The 15,357-nt window shown below is 63.0% G+C and overlaps 1 protein-coding gene across 1 annotated transcript; it reads right to left on the reverse strand.

Annotated features, from left to right (window-relative positions):
* Positions 1-1,057: 1,057 nt before the first annotated feature.
* SLC4A1 (solute carrier family 4 member 1 (Diego blood group)) lies at positions 1,058-12,908 on the reverse strand. Its single transcript, XM_032711459.1, is given in 26 exon segments — positions 1,058-1,791; positions 2,710-2,883; positions 3,107-3,276; positions 3,360-3,613; positions 3,722-3,888; positions 3,999-4,088; positions 4,258-4,424; positions 5,168-5,287; positions 5,290-5,377; positions 6,021-6,169; positions 6,385-6,444; positions 6,447-6,473; positions 6,476-6,520; positions 6,523-6,844; positions 6,846-6,905; positions 7,638-7,821; positions 8,622-8,695; positions 9,105-9,182; positions 9,184-9,247; positions 9,572-9,608; positions 9,611-9,706; positions 9,785-9,814; positions 9,817-9,961; positions 10,134-10,207; positions 12,672-12,768; positions 12,876-12,908. Coding segments are annotated over 26 exon segments (2,871 nt in total). The 5' UTR covers positions 12,894-12,908; the 3' UTR covers positions 1,058-1,710.
* Between the last annotated feature and the right edge of the window lie 2,449 nt (positions 12,909-15,357).

Genomic DNA, 15,357 nt, shown 5'->3' on the forward strand with positions numbered 1-15,357 from the left:
TGCTGGGATGCAGCATTCCAGGATAGCTGTGAGGAGCATCCTGGGATGACCGTTGGGAGCATCCCAGAATGACTGCAGGGAGCACTCCAGGATGTTGGGATGCAGGGAGCATCCTGGGATGACCATATGGAGCACCCTAGGACACAGGGAGCACCCCAGGATGCCATGACAAGCATCTTGGTGCAACTTCACTGCCCATTCCAGGGGGATGGACATCTCCAAAGGCTGCTGCTACTCCTTTTTGGAAGGAATTAAACAAGGGAATTAAAGCAGAAAATTGCCAGTTGGAAAGAAAACCCCCGTTTCCTTTCTGATTTTATTAATTTCTTTATTAAAGCCTGATACAGAGGTGGGGGGAAGGGAAGGAGGAAACCCCAAAGATCGAAACATTTCTTCATTTCAGACATATAATTAATAAAACTAAACCAACCCCAAACACAAGGCCCCGGGTGCGGCCACCCACTCCCACCCCCCTACTCTCCCACCCACCCCCCCCCGCTGATTTTGGGGTCTAAATGAGCAAAAATGAGCAATTTGGAGCCTGATCTGGTGTTCTGTGCCCTGGCTGGATCCAGTCCTTGAGGGTGATCAGGGCAGAACGAGCCTTGGCAGGATCAGGGGGATGCTCAGCTGGACTGGGAGCAATCCCAGCAGAAACAGGGTCATGGTCAGCAAGCAAGGGAAAAATCGAGGAAAAACTACACAGATTTACCCGGAACGCTATAAAAATAAAGAGGACTAATTAACTAACTAACACTAATTCATGAATGGAGTGAGACTGACAGACTGGTCCTTAGAGTTTAGGCCCTGACCAGGATCCTTAAAAATCATCTTTTATAGAAAATTCTGAATTTTGATATAATTCTCTAGTATATACACACACACACACGGCCCTGCTGCAGCAGGGGCACAACCAGCCCTAAAAATAAATAACAAACCCCCCCAGTAGCATCAAATATACAGATCACTCCTTGCAGCTGCTTTTTTTTTTTTTTCTATTTTTCCTCAATTTTTTTCATTTTAAGGTACTTTTTCATCCTTTTTTGGGGGGGGGGAATTTTGCTTGGCTATGAGCGAATCCTACCTGCAGAAGCATCGGCATAATTATAAGTAATTTTTTTGGCTGTTTTTAGCATGATTATTTTTGTTCTAAATATATAAACTCCCTCACTGGACTATTTACATCCCAACTCTGGGAGGTGCTGGAAGTGCAGCGGAGCAGCTGGGATGATCCCACTGGAGCAAACAGAGGAAATGGGAGAAGGGGCTCCGTGGGGTGAAGGGTCTTTCCCAGCTCGCTGGAATGTTCATCTGGGGAAGAGGGGCCAGGCTGGGGGTGTCCCCGCGGGCTGGGAGCTTCCTCCAGCTCCTTCCCATGCCCAGTGCCCGCTGGTGGCCTCGGGGAGGGGATGGTGACACATCCCACCTTGCCACGGGGTGGGGGTGGCTCGTGGAACCCCCCGAGCCGGGGCAGCCCCTTCCCCAGCGGGCAGCAGAGTGTGGGTGAGATCACACCATCCAAAATATTGTTAAAAATAGACCAAAAAAAAGGGAAAAACAACAAAAAAATAATTCCATTCCCGGGGCGTGCAGGTGGGGACAGTGTCCCCAAATCCTCCTCCGTCACCCAGCGGCCCCGGGGTGGCAGCAGTGGTCATAGAAGCGGGTGGGGGGGCTGGGGGGGCGTTGGGGGGCCGGGGGGTCCGGCCCTTAACTGGGCATCTGCACCTCGTTGTACACGTCTGTCCCCTCCTCCTCCTCGAAGGTCACCACGGCATCATCCGCGTCCAGCTGGAGAGAGGAGAGGGAGTGAGGGGGACAGGGATGGGGACAGGGATGGAGATCAGGAGTGGGATATGGACAGGGAGGGGAATAGGGAGGGAGATCAGGACGTGAGATATGCACAGGGGATGGGATAGGGAGGGAGATCAGGAGTGAGATATGCACAGGGGATGGGGATAGGGAGAGAGATCAGGAGTGGGACGGGGATAGGGCCAGGGAATGGGAACAGGGATGGAGATGAGGAGTGAGATAGGGACAGGGGAGGGGAATAGGGACTGGGAATGGGGATAGGGATGAATATAAGGAAGGGGACAGTGGTAGAGATGGGGACATGGGTGGAGAGAATGATGGGGATGGGGACAGAGAGGGGATGGGGTCAGGGTTGGAGAAAAGGATGGGTATGGGGAGGGGTCAGGATTGGGGTCAGGACTGAGGACAGGGACAGTGTCAGGGATGGAACAAGGTAGGGGCTGGGATGGGTATGGGAATAGGGGTAGGGATGAGTCTGGGGACAGGGATGGGGATGGGGACAGGAATGGGACAAGGACAGGGTGAGGATGGGGACAAGGGTGGGAATGAGGGATGCAGATGAGGACGGGGATGGAGACAGGAATGAGAGTGGGTACACAGATGGGGATGGGGACAGGAGTGAGACAAGGATGAGGATTATGGGGATGAGGGGACAGGGGCAGGGACAGAGATGAGACTGGGGACAGGGATGGAGATGGGAACACAGATGGAGATGAGGATGGAGGCAGGAATGAGAATGAGGAAGGGGATGAGGACAGGGACATAAGCAGACACAAAGATGGGGCTGGAGACAGTGATGGGGATACATATGGAGATGAGGATGGGGACAGGGACAGAACCAGCACAGGGACAGGGACAGCACAGTGGTGGCTCCCAGCACGTGCTGGGGCTACGTACACATTTGAGCTCGATGTCCCGGAAGATCTTGGGGAGCAGGAAGCGCCGCAGGGGCACGGTGAGGATGAGGACGAAGGGCAGTGCCAGCGAGGCCGGGGTGGACTTCACCACCCACAGCAGCACAAGGACAATGATCTGGGTGAAGGTGAAGAGGTGCATTCGCCAAGTCTTCACCTGTGGGACGAGAAGCCCAGGACTGAGGTCAGGGACAGCATCCCATCCCCTTCCCAGGGTGGTGGGTGCTGGAGTGGGGGCAGGACCAGTGGCCTGAAGAGCCCAGTGAAGGTCAGCACGGAAGGAGGAGGCTCTTTGGGGAGCCTCAAGCAATTTCAGGGTGCTGCAGCACAGGACACCCCCAAACCGCTGCCACCCATGAGGGTGACCAGGGCTCACTCACCCTGGTGACATAGGGCTCGTCAGGGTGGTACTTGGGGGGCATCAGCAGGAGCAGGATGCGGTCGAAGAGCTGGATGCCAAAGAGGGAGGTGACCCCCATGTAGAGGAAGATGCCGAAGAGCACGGCCAGCGGGATGTACTTCAGGATGGGCTCCATGAGGATGGAGACGCCTGCGGTGGAGAAGGGAGGTTGGGGAGAGCTCCTGGGGGACCCCCAACCCTCACCTCCCATGGGGGGCACCTCCCCAGCTCACCGATGAGCACGGCCACCAACAAGCTGCTGATGCGCTGCTCCTTGACCTCCAGGATCTGGGATTTCTCTCCGGGAGAGGAGGCCTTGCTCATGACGGTGAGGGCGTTGGCGTGGGTGATGGTGCGCACGGTGGTGGCACTGAGCCAGGGCATCCCAAAAAGGGCCGCCAGCCCCCCCATGGCCACGATCAGCAGCAGGTCCAGGTGGAAGCCGCTGCCCTTCACCAGCTTCCTCTCGGGCTTGCTGACGATGAGGCTGCAGGGACACAGGGTGTTGGTGACACAGCACCCCAGGGAGGTCCCCTCTGTGCCTGTCCCACCGGGCACCCCGCAGCCCTCCCCTCCCCGTATCCCCCATCCTCACGTGGTGATCTGCGTCTCGAGGAAGATGAGGATGAAGACCAGGAGGGCGGGCACCACGGAGGCGAACATCATCCAGATGGGGAATTTTTCGTGCAGCCCCATGGGGTTGATGAACCAGCCCCGGGCGGTCGAGTTGGTGACCTCCAGCCCCTTAGGGACGCTCAGTTTCTGGATGGGAGCAAAGCGGGGAGTGAGGGGGTGGGACACAGGGATGAGCACCCAGCTCCATGTCCCCATGCTGGGGGCACCTGTCCCCCCCCAGCCCTGCCCTCACGGACCTGTGTGTACGTGTCCTTGATGAAGAAGTCGGCCAGGGCCATGATGAAGATGGAAATGGGCACCCCAAAGTCTCCGATCAAGCGCCGGACCTGTGGGGACACAGTGACCACATTAAACCCTCCGTGCGACCCCCAGCTCAGGGGTTCTTCCCCACCTTGTCCTCTGCAGGAACAGGCAATGAGTTTGCCCAGTCTCAGCCACTGAGCCCCTGTTTTGCAGTGGGGAGGGGGGACAGCACCGTGTCCTCCCTGTGCTCACCTTGCCTGGCAGGAAGGCGCTGTTCTTGAACTTGCGGAGGAAGAAGGCCAGGAAGAAGGTGCCAGCCATGAGGATGAGGGACAGCAGGGCCGTGTTGGGCTCTGGCTCCGAGGGGTCAAAGTCAGCCTTCACGCTGTACTCCCGCTTCAGGGGTGTTGCTTGAAAATCTGGGGAGGGAAGGGGAGGAAGTGAGCGAGGATGGGGATGGGGGTCCCCTGCACCCCCCCTGCCATGCTGGGAGCCCTGCAGGACCATCCTGGTGGGTGCAGGGTGTGTGCCAGGGGGATGGGCAAGGCTGGAGCCCAGCACATGCTGAGCAGGGGGGATATTTAGGGTTGGTTTTCTCTGTGGTTCTTCAGAAACAAGGCCAGTCAGACAAGTGTGTCCCCACTGCAGACCGTGGGTCACCCAGGGTGTTCAGGGAGGTGCTGAGCTTGTCATGGGGTGCATGGGGGCACCTGGGTATGACACACACCCACGTGTCCTGCCTGTCACCTCCCCAGCACCAGCAATGTCCCTGTGGGCACCCAGTGCACGGAGTGACACCATCCCAGTGCACGGGGTGACACCATCCCAGTGCAACCAAGCAGCCTGGAGGGGTCTGAGCCAGGGATGGGGGGAGGAACTGGGGCTCTTTAGGCAGTTGCTGGGCAAGGACCATGTTTGGTGCAGCCCAGGTGGGACATCTCTGTGGGGTTCACCTCCCTACCCCAAAATCCCCCTGCAGAGAGATGCATGAAGCACAGAATAGTTAGGGTTGGAAGGGACCTCATGAGCTGGGGAATACCTGGAAAAGGGGAGAAAACACCAGGAGGTGGGCTCCGTCCCTCACCTGCATCCCACTGTTTCTATGGAAACCCAGGAGATAACCACAACCTGCAGCCCCCTCCCTCCTTCCCCACTGTGGGACCCCCCGTGCCCCTCACCGTGACCAGCTTGGAGAAGGTCTCGAAGATGAAAATGAGGGAGATGAGGAAGGAGAAGATCTCCTGGGTGTAGCGGGACAGGAAGCGCACCAGGAAACTGCCTCAAAGGCCACCACCACCAGCACCAGCAGGATCATCCAGAAGCCAATCCAGACCCGGCCCACGATGTATTCCAAGTCATTGCTGCTGCAGAACTGGGGAGACAGAGGGCACAGCCCCTGTCAGCCCCCAGAGCTCCCCAGCATGGGCACCGAGGGGGCTGGACCTTGGCATCCCACAGTGGCCCCACACATCCTTCCCCAGGACAGGGATGGGTGGTACCTCAGTGTGGCAGGACTCTCATGGCAGCACCCCTGGGCCATCACCTGGATGGCTCTACCTGCGTTGGTGTCACCCCTGGGCTGTCACACAGGTGACATCACCCTTGTACATCATCCATGTGCCATGCCACCAGTGCCATCCTGCATGTGCCATCCTACATGTGCAATCTCCCCCACTACATCCACCAGTGCCATCCCACAGTGCCATCCCTGCATGGGGCACCCTCCTTGTGCCATCCCTCACGTGACAGCCATCATCCTATGCCATCACCCCTGTGCCATCCCACCAGTGCCATCCCACATACAGCACTCCCCCTGTGCCATTCCCCAGGACATCCCCTCATGACATCCTCCCTGTGCCACCCACCCTGCCATCCCCGCTGTGCCACCCCCACTGTGCCATTCCCCCCACAGCAGCCCCCTGTGCTTCTCCCAGGGCTGGTGGGGAGACCCCAAGCCCACTGTGGGACTGCCAGAGGCTGGTGGGGGGCACCCACAGGCACCAGGGGGTACCCACCCCATAGAAGGCTTCCTCGAAGACAAGGAGGGGTCCTGAGAATCCAACGACAAGGAGGGGCTGGGCACTGAGGAGGCTGAAGAGCACACACTGCACGCAGGTGGAGATGAGCAGCTCCGACACCCCCATCATGCCCTTGGTCTTCTCACCTGAAAGGGAGCAGGGGCCGGTGAGGGCCAGGGTGGGGGACACAGCGCTGTGCCCCCCGGTCCCACACCCCTCGGCACTGGGATTAGGGGGTGCATAACCCCCTGGGAGCATCCCACGGGATGGTGATGAAGGAGGCGGAAGCCCCCTGCTCCCCCACCCAGCTGGGGGGGACATCCCCGTCCCCTGGCGTGTCCCCAGCCCGTCCCCCCATTACCCAGCAAGCCCCCGAAGGTGACAGCAGGTGACAGCGCCGCGAAGTAGATGAAGATGACACGGCCAGGCACTGGGGGCTGAGGGCGTCCTGATGTCGCTGAGATATTTGGGGTACCGGCTGCAGATGTCCCGCACCAGCCCCCAAAGGGCCGCCCCGTCCTGCGCAGGGGGTCGTCGTCCTCGCCGCCGGCGCGTCCAGCCCTGGGGACACATCGGGTGGTCAGGGGGGACCCCGTGTGCACGGGGGGTGTCCCGCCCGCCACGGGGACAGGGGATTTCGGAGGGGGGGTCCGGGTGGTCCCTGACATACCCAGGTCTTTCAGGAAGCCCTCGCTGGGCGGTTTCTCGGGGGCTTGGTAGCGGCGGCGGAGGAGTTCGCGCTGCAGCGGGACCAGGGCGCGGAGCAGCTGCTCGTTGGGGGTCTCGGTGGGAGGCAGGACAATGCTGGCCTCCAGGAACTCCCTCCACCGCCCGCACCAGGTCCTGCCGGCCCTCGGCCAGGTAGGCATCCCGGCGAAACACCTGTGGGATCGCCCGGGGATGGGTGCTCAGCCGGCTCCGGCACCCCTGAGCGTCCCCGTGGGGATGGGGTGTCCTGGGGACATGGGGATAAGGGGGCACATGGGGGCACAGGGGCTTGGGGACAACAGGCATAGGACCACAGGGGCATGGGGACACTGGGATAAGGTGTGAGATGGGGGCACAGGGGCTTAGGGACAGGGGGCGTGGGGATAAGGGGTATAGGAAGATACAGGGGCTTGGAGATGGGGGAATATGGGGGGAGATGGGGACACAGGGGATTTGGAATAGGGGCATGGGGATAAGGGGGGACATGGGGGCACAAGGGCATGGGGACACAGGGATAAGGAGGGACGGGGGCATAAGGGGATTGGGGACAGGATGCATGGAACCACAGGGGCATGGGGACATAGGGATAAGGTGGGAGATGGGGGTAGGGGCTTGGCACAGGGGTGTGGGAGCCCAGGGCACGGGGACGTGTTTGCTTGGACACATGGGGTCAAAGGGACACTTGGTCTCAGGGACATGGGGACACCAGTTCATGGGGACAAGGGGACACAGTGGCAGGGGGACACAGGGATCAGAGACAGACATTGCACAGGGGATGAGCCCTGTTAGAGGGTGCAGCCCCGAGGATGGGGACTCAGGGTGCTCAGGGGGGCTGATGGCGGTTGGCAGTGGGGGTGGCAGTGGGGTGGCAGTGGGGTGGCAGTGGCAGTGGTGGGTGAGCCGTACCCTCTCGGACATCATGGTGGCGATGGCGCGGCCGATCTCGTGGTAGCTGATGTTGGGGCTGTCGGGGCCCAGCACCACGAAGAGGAAGCGGACGGGGAGGGACACGTCCAGGACACCGTCCAGTGTCACCGCGTCCTTCAGGCGCACAAAGGCCAGCGTTGGCTGCTCCAGGAAGGCTGCACGCCTGGGGGCAGGACGGGACGGGACGGGGGTCATGGGGGACCAGGCACAGGGACACGGGGACATGGGAGCACAGAGACACGACAGGGACCGAGGGTACAGGGACATGGGGACATGGGAGCACAGAGACACAACAGGGACACGAGGGTACAGGGACATGGGGACATGGGAGCACAGAGACACGACAGGGACATGAGGGTACAGGGACATGGGGACATGGGAGCACAGAGACACGACAGGGGACATGAGGGTACAGGGACATGGGGACGTGGGAGCACAGAGACAACAGGACATCGGAACACAGGGACATTGGGAATGGAGACAAGGTGACATATAGGCTTGGGGATGTTGGGGGACAAAGAGAATGGGATGGGAGCACAAAGACATGAGGACACTGAGGCACAGGGGTACAGGGACATGGGGACACAGGGATAGATGGACATGAGAGTACAGGGATATCAGGGCACGGGAGCACAGGGACACACAGATAGGTGGGCATGGGAGTACAGGACCTTGGGGCACAGGGACATGGGGGACTTAGAGACATGAAGACATGGGGAGATGGGACATGAGGACAGGGGACATGGAACAGGGACCCGGAGAGCAGCACTGAGCAGCAGCAGGCGGCGGCGAGAGCTGAGGATGGGGAGAGGCAAAAAGGGTGCAAGAAAGGGCAGGGCGTGAGCGAGCACAGCAAGGGGCAGATGGCAAAGCTCCCCCTGCACCCCCTGACCCTGTACCCACCTCCCTCAGCCTGCACCCACCCCCCTGACCCAAGCCAGCACCCACCACCCCACTGACCACTCACCCACGAGGACCAAGGTGGCCTCGGCATCCTCAGGGATCTTCTCTGGGAGCTGGGGTTTGGAGGCCCCACTCTATTGCAGGCAGACGGTAGGAATTAGCCAGCCAGCCTTGGTGGCTGTCCCTGTGGTCCTCTGTGCCCCCTGCACATCCCCCTCTGGTGTGTTTCTCTCTGTCCCGTGCATGTTCCCCTCTGTCCCATGTCTCTCCCTCTGTCCCCTGAATGTCCCCTTCCATCTCCTGCCTGTCCCCCACCACTCCCTGAGTCTCCCTCTCTGTCCCATAAGTGTCCCCAACCATTCCCTGTGTGTCCCCCTCTGCATGTGCTACACAAGCACGTTTGAGTGTGCAACTGCTCTGTGCCCCTACATGTACCAAGCTGTATGTTCACCTGTGTTTGTGTGTGTGTTGCACCCTGTGTGCATCTCCCACCCCCAGCCCTGCATCCCAGTGCCCCCCAGTGCCCTCCTGTGCCCCCAGTACCTGCTCAGTCCCTGACAGCTTGCTCATCTCCATGGGCTGCTGTTCCCTCATCAGTGGCTGCTGCTCCATCGTCCCGGCGGGTGCCCGAGCGCTGCAGCAGCGCCGGCGGCAGCGTCCACACCGACTCCCCCTCACTGGGGTGGCTGAGAGCATCGGGGGGCTGGTGTCAAACCCCCCAGTGCCATCAACTCCCCCAGACACTCATCAGGCAGCCTCAGCCCTGTGTGCTGGGACACCCAAACAGGGCTGGAGGACAAAGCTCTCCCACCCTGATCTGGGCTCCAGTGGGATGTGCTGTGCTGGGTCCAGCCCAGACTGTGGGGACCCCCTGGGAGCACCAGCCCTGCTGTACCTGTGCTGAGTCCAGCCCAGACCTCAGGACCCCCTGGGAGCACCAGCCCTACCATACCTGTGCTGAGTCCAGCCCAGACCTCAGGGACCCCCTGGGAGCACCAGCCCTGCCGTACCTGTGCCGCAAGAGCAGCGTCCTCAGGATGTCCTCCCGTCCTGTGGCTTCCACTGCCCCTCGTAGATCATCTGGTCGATGAGGACGTTGACGATGGCTGCCATTGAGTTGGCTGCCACATCAAGGAGAATGGCACCTGTGGGACAGCACTGTCACCACCTGGTCGGCGTGGGGTCCCTGCCGCCATCCTGGTGGTCCCCAGGGGTGTCCCCACCTTTGTTCAAAGCCCGTCGGATCTCCAGGGGTTGCGGTAGGTCAGGAAGGAGAGATGGGGCTGGCTCCACTGCCCCGATTCCTGGAAATCCTCCTCCAGCTTGAGCCAGTGGCCGGCCTCCATCCAGCACAAGTCCTTCGAGCTGTCCATGACCAGCTCGTGGAGCTCCACGTAGCCCTGCAGCCGAGATAGGGGGGTCAGGGTACCCTGGGTGGCAACACCAGGGACCCCCAGGACACCCAGTGTCTCCTCTCCCCATGTCCTGGTTCCCAGGTTGGTCTCCAAGTGGCCACAGTCCACACACCCTTAGGAATGGGGAGGGAATGAGGGTCCCTGGGACAGCACCCACCTCATGGGTGTCCCGCTGGGACAGGAGCCTCCTGCTCCCCGACGCCTCCGGGTCCACATCGGTCACTGACTCAGCTGCAAGTGGAGCACCAAAGCATTAGCTGGTCCCTGTCCCAGCCCAGACCCCCTCCCTGGGGTCTGTTGAAGGTGCCTCCCCCCACCACCTCCATCCCACACCCATCTGGGGTCACCTGGAAGTGTCCCCTTCTCCATCACCCCCAACCCAGACCCAGCTGGGGTCACTCGGATGTGTCCCCTTCTCTGTCACACCCCAGCCCTGCTGTTACTCACTGGACATGTGCCACCATCCCAGATCTTCCATTACCCCCCACCCTGACGGTGCCTTTGGTCCCCTCACATCCCCGAAGCCTGGCCCCTGGGGCAGGGTGACAGTCTGGGGACATCACCGGGGCCAGGGTGAGGACAGGGTTCATGGCCACCGCCCTGCCACCGACACAACACCGGCACCGAGCACCAAGCACTGCCACTGGAATGGGGACACGGGGACAGCACGTCCCCGGCCAGCCAGACCCCAGGAGCTCGAGGTATCCCTGTCCCCGTCCCCTGCCTACCTGCGGGCCCCCCTGCGCTCCCCATGTCCCCGCAGCTCTGTCCCTATAAAGTGGGGAGCGATCCCCGCAGCCGCCCTGTGTGCACCGTAAATCCAGCAACACTTCCTTTGCTGACAGTAAACACCAGCGCGGCTCCCGCCCGCCGCTGCCACCCCACCGTGGGGACAGGCTCACCCCGTCCCCTCCGCCCTCGACGGGGACCACCGCGGTCCCCTCGCTGTCCCCAGCCGGGTCACCCAGCGGGGGATGCTGCCGTAAGAGCCGCATCCCGCTCTGCCGGAGGAAGGATGCTGTGTCCACGGGAGCGGGGACGGGGCGCGGCCCTTGCCACCGTGTCCCCGTCAGTGTCGGCCGTGGCACGCGGGCACGAGCGTGTCCTCGTCCCTGCCCGCCGCCACCGAGCCGCCCGGCGCCAGCCGGCGTTCGGCCCCAAGTGGTTCTTGTCCTCACCCCAAACAAAGACTTTATTTATCCTCAATCAGTGGGCGATTACGGGCAAGTGGCAGCGGTCACTCGTGCCCTGACGCCCGGGTGACGGTCACCCCGCGCAGGGTGGGGAAGGGTGGGTGGCGGAACCGGGCAAGACAGCGCGATGGAGGGCTGGGGGTAGGGGGGGACGCCGGGGCCGGGCTTCGTCCCCCGGGGCCCCCGCGGTCACTCACGCTGCCCTCCGCCCCGGCGGGGGGGCTGTCCCGGGGGGGCCCCGGCCGCGCGCCTCTTCCCGTGCAGGTCATAACATCCCCGGCGGCCGGGCAGATACTGGCTGCAAAACACACACCGCCGGCACGGGGGGGTCAGCGCCGGGCACCGCGGGTGCCACCGGCCTCCCCGCGGGTGATGCCAGCCGGGCGGGCAGGGCAGCGTCCGGCGCCCCCGCCGCGATTTGGGGACTCACCGCAGGGGCGTCAGCTCCTCGGCTCTGGCCCTCCACGCGTGCAGGGGGGACCCGATGCCAGCGCCGGCCCCTGCGCAGAACATGGCAGCGTTACCCCCCTTGTGTGACCCCAACGGGGGACCCGAGCCCAAACACCCCCGCGGGGGGCAGCTCTGGAACAACCGAGCCTGGGGCAAAGGGATGCTCCGGGGCACGCAGACCCCCAAACTCCCCTCACCTCCCTCCCCGGAGGCTCAAGGACCTCGGGTGTCCCAAAGGACAGCCCCAGTTCAGGTACCCACAGCCCCGGCGCTGGGGTGGCACCTCACTGCTCCAGGGCTTTGGCAAAGGGTGTCGCTGCCTTTGGGGGATGCCACCCTGAGGGTGGGTGTCCCTGCCTGACCCCACGCTCTGAGTGAGCCCCGCTGCCAGTGCCACACTGGCACCCAGGAAACACATTCATGCAACATGTCTATGCCACGCTATGCTCATGCAGTGCTTCTACTCATGCAGTGCTGTGCCCATGCAACACGTCTGTGCCATGCTGGCACCCAGAGAACATGTCTGTGCCATGCTGTGCCCATACAACATGCCTATGCCATGCTAGCACCCATGGAACATGCCTGTGCCATGCTGTGCCCATACAACATGCCTGTGCCATGCTATGCCCATGTAACATGCTGCTGATACCCCACAGGTGCCCATGAGACGCTGGCACCTGTGAAACACCCGTGCCCACGCAGTGCTGGTGCCCGTTCAACACACCAGAGCCGTGCTGGTGCCCATGCCCAGCTGGCACCCACAGAACTCCTGTGCCCACACAACATGCGACCTTGAGCCACTGGTGCCCCTGCAGTGCTGGCACCCAGCTGGTGCCGGTGCCCGTGTGGTGCCATCACCCGTGCAACGCTGTCACCTGTGCAATACCACTGTCACCCACACAGTGAGGTGTGACCTCTGCGACGCCAGTGCCCGTGACACACCAGTGCCCGTGCAATGCCACGCCCATGCAGTGCTGGCACCTGTACAACAGCAGTGCCCATGCAATGGCCCCTCCATGCCAGTGCCCCCCAGCACCCCAGGAGCCACTCACTGCTCATCTCCCCCAGTGACAGGCGGGAGTCCTTTAGGCTGGGATCCTCGTAGCCCTCAGGGTCGAGGGTCCTCCTCATGCCCTCCTCGTAGGCCTCCTGTGGGACAGAGAGAAGGGAATCAGCGGGGTCTGGTACCCTCAACATCTCGCCGGGGCTGTGCCGGGGCGCAGCAGCAGAGCCGGGGGGGGGCCGGGGGTCCCTACCTGGCCGGGCCCCTCCATGGCTCCGGGCTCGGCCCCCGCTGCTGCCTCGCTGCGTCCCGGCGCTCAGCCCGGTGCCACCATAACCCGGCTCTCTGCGGGGCAGGCACGGGGGAAACCAGAGAGAACATGTTAGCAGAGACCGGGGCATCGCTCAGTGCCCCCCGGGATCAGGGTTTGTCCCCTGGGTGGGGCTGGGGCTGAACATCGTGGCCCTTCCCGCAGTCCCTGCCTGCCTAAACTGCTCCCCACGGGCTGGGAGGTCCCGGCGTTGGGGGTCCCCGGGGAAGTCGTGCCCTGCCCTGTTGCCATCCAGGATGGGAACCGACGTCAGGCGACGGCAGAGCCCCGGCAGCTTCCCACCAGGGACATGGCATCCTGCCCTGGCCCACCCGTGCCCATGCACACCATGCCCTGTGCCTGGGGGTCAGGTCCTGTACAGACCCACACCCAGGGACTGGGGTCCTGCACGACCTCTCACAGGTGGGTGGGGGTCCCATATAGACCTACACACATGGGCTGGGGTCCTACACGACCCCGTAGGTGGGATCCTATATAGACCCATGCACACGGCTGGGGTCCCACACGACCCCTTGCACGTGGGTGGGGGTCCCATATAGACCCCACACAGGGGCTGGGGTCCCACACACAGTGGCCGGGTCCCCCAGCAACCGCCCCCCCCCAGCCCCGTGGCACAGTGCAGGGGGGAGAAAGGGAAACTGTGGCACAGCTGGGCTCACGGGACACCCCAAAACAGGACAGCATGAGTGCCCCAGAGCCCCCCAGGTGCACAGCTGGGGAGGCCCCTGCTGCCGCCCCCCCATCAGCACCCAAATCCTCTTCAGCACCCAGTTCCTGCACCCCCTTTCACCCCCCTGGCCCCCACTTTGCCACCCCCCGGGCCGTTCCCCCCCCTCCCCTCCAGATGCCCCAGGGCTGTGCCGGGGACAACCGCCAGGGGCGCCCTGTCCCCGCACTGCACCCCCTCTTTGCCCCCCCCGGGGCAGCCCCGGAGGGACCCGGGGGTCCGGACCCCCCATTCCCCTTAAACCCTCCCACCCCATGACCCTTGTCCCCCAGCCCAGAGCCTCTGGAGGGGTGTCCGGCCCCGGCACTCCCAGATCCCCTGTTGCAGACCCCCGTGGGGTCCCCCCCATTTTGGGAGGACCAAGGACCGTCTGCTGTCCCCCACCACCCCGGCCCAGGGACCCCTCAGGGGGGCTCAGGGGCAAGGGCAGGGCAGGGAGGCTTCGGGGGGAACCAGCCCCCCCCGATCTCACCGGGGTGATGCAGGAGCTCGCTCCCGGCTGGGGGCGGCGGGTGCCGGGGTGGCGTCCCCGACACCCGGCGGGGGGCCACGGGATCCCCGGCGGGGCCACGGAATCCCCGGTGGGGCGCAGGAGCCGCGGCGGGGGCCACGGACCGACAGCCGGCTCCGGACCCGGCCTCCTCCTTCCTGCCCCCACCTGGCCCCGGGCCGGCGGCCCCCGGCCCCCCAGCCCCGGCCTGTCCCGGGCCCCCCCCGGCCCCCCCAGCCCCGCCGGCGGCTCTTGCATCAGCCCGGTGCACCGGGCTGCGCCCCGCTGATAACTCCCGGCACCTGCTGTCGGCCCCCGCCCCGCTCCACCCGCCGCCCCCCGCGCTGCCCCACAGCGCCCCGAGGCCGGGGTGAGGGGCTGGGGACCCGCAGGGTGCTGGGGCACCTGCCAGCGAGGTCACCTGGACCTGCTGAATCCATCCTTGGGCCACCTCACACCCTACAGAGGCCCATGTGTCCTGCAGCAGGTGTGTGAGATAGAGCCCACACGTGTGAGATAGAGCCCACACGTCCAGCCCGGAGCCCACACCTCCAGCCTTGCACATCATGGGGCACAGGACGGAGCACGTCCTACACCATGACCCTCCTGTGTGGTACAGAGCCCCTGTGTCCCTCATCATGTGCATGGGTGTGAGTCCATACCTGCCACACCACACACCCCATGTTATAGAGCCCGTGTCTCCTGCACCACACAGCCAACGTGCCCCCTGTGGAGCCCACACATCCCACGCCATGAATGCAGCGTGGCTGGGATCCCTCCTGCAGTGGGTACAGCTCATAATGGAGCCCAAACATCCCATGTCATACAGCCAGAGTAGCTCAGGACGGGCTCACACCTCCTACATCATATCTCAAGCACTGCTCAGCGTGGAGCCCATACATCCCACACCATCCACACAGCGTGCCTGGGATTCTTCCTGCAGCAGGTACAGTCGCCATGGCTCAGTGTGGAACCCACATATCCCACACCATCCCTGTGGCATGGCTGGGGTCCCCTCCTGCAGCAGGGAGCCCCATGGCTCCATATGGAGCCCATACATCCCAGACCATCCACTCAGCTCAGCCAAGGCTCAGCTCCTTCCCACAGCGGGTACAATCCCTGTGGCTCCATATGGTATGGAAAGCCATACATCCCATGCCATCCACACAAATGTGGCTGCAATCCCT

This window comes from Chiroxiphia lanceolata, chromosome 26 (genome assembly GCF_009829145.1).
Source record: "Chiroxiphia lanceolata isolate bChiLan1 chromosome 26, bChiLan1.pri, whole genome shotgun sequence".
NCBI classification, from domain to species: domain Eukaryota; kingdom Metazoa; phylum Chordata; class Aves; order Passeriformes; family Pipridae; genus Chiroxiphia; species Chiroxiphia lanceolata.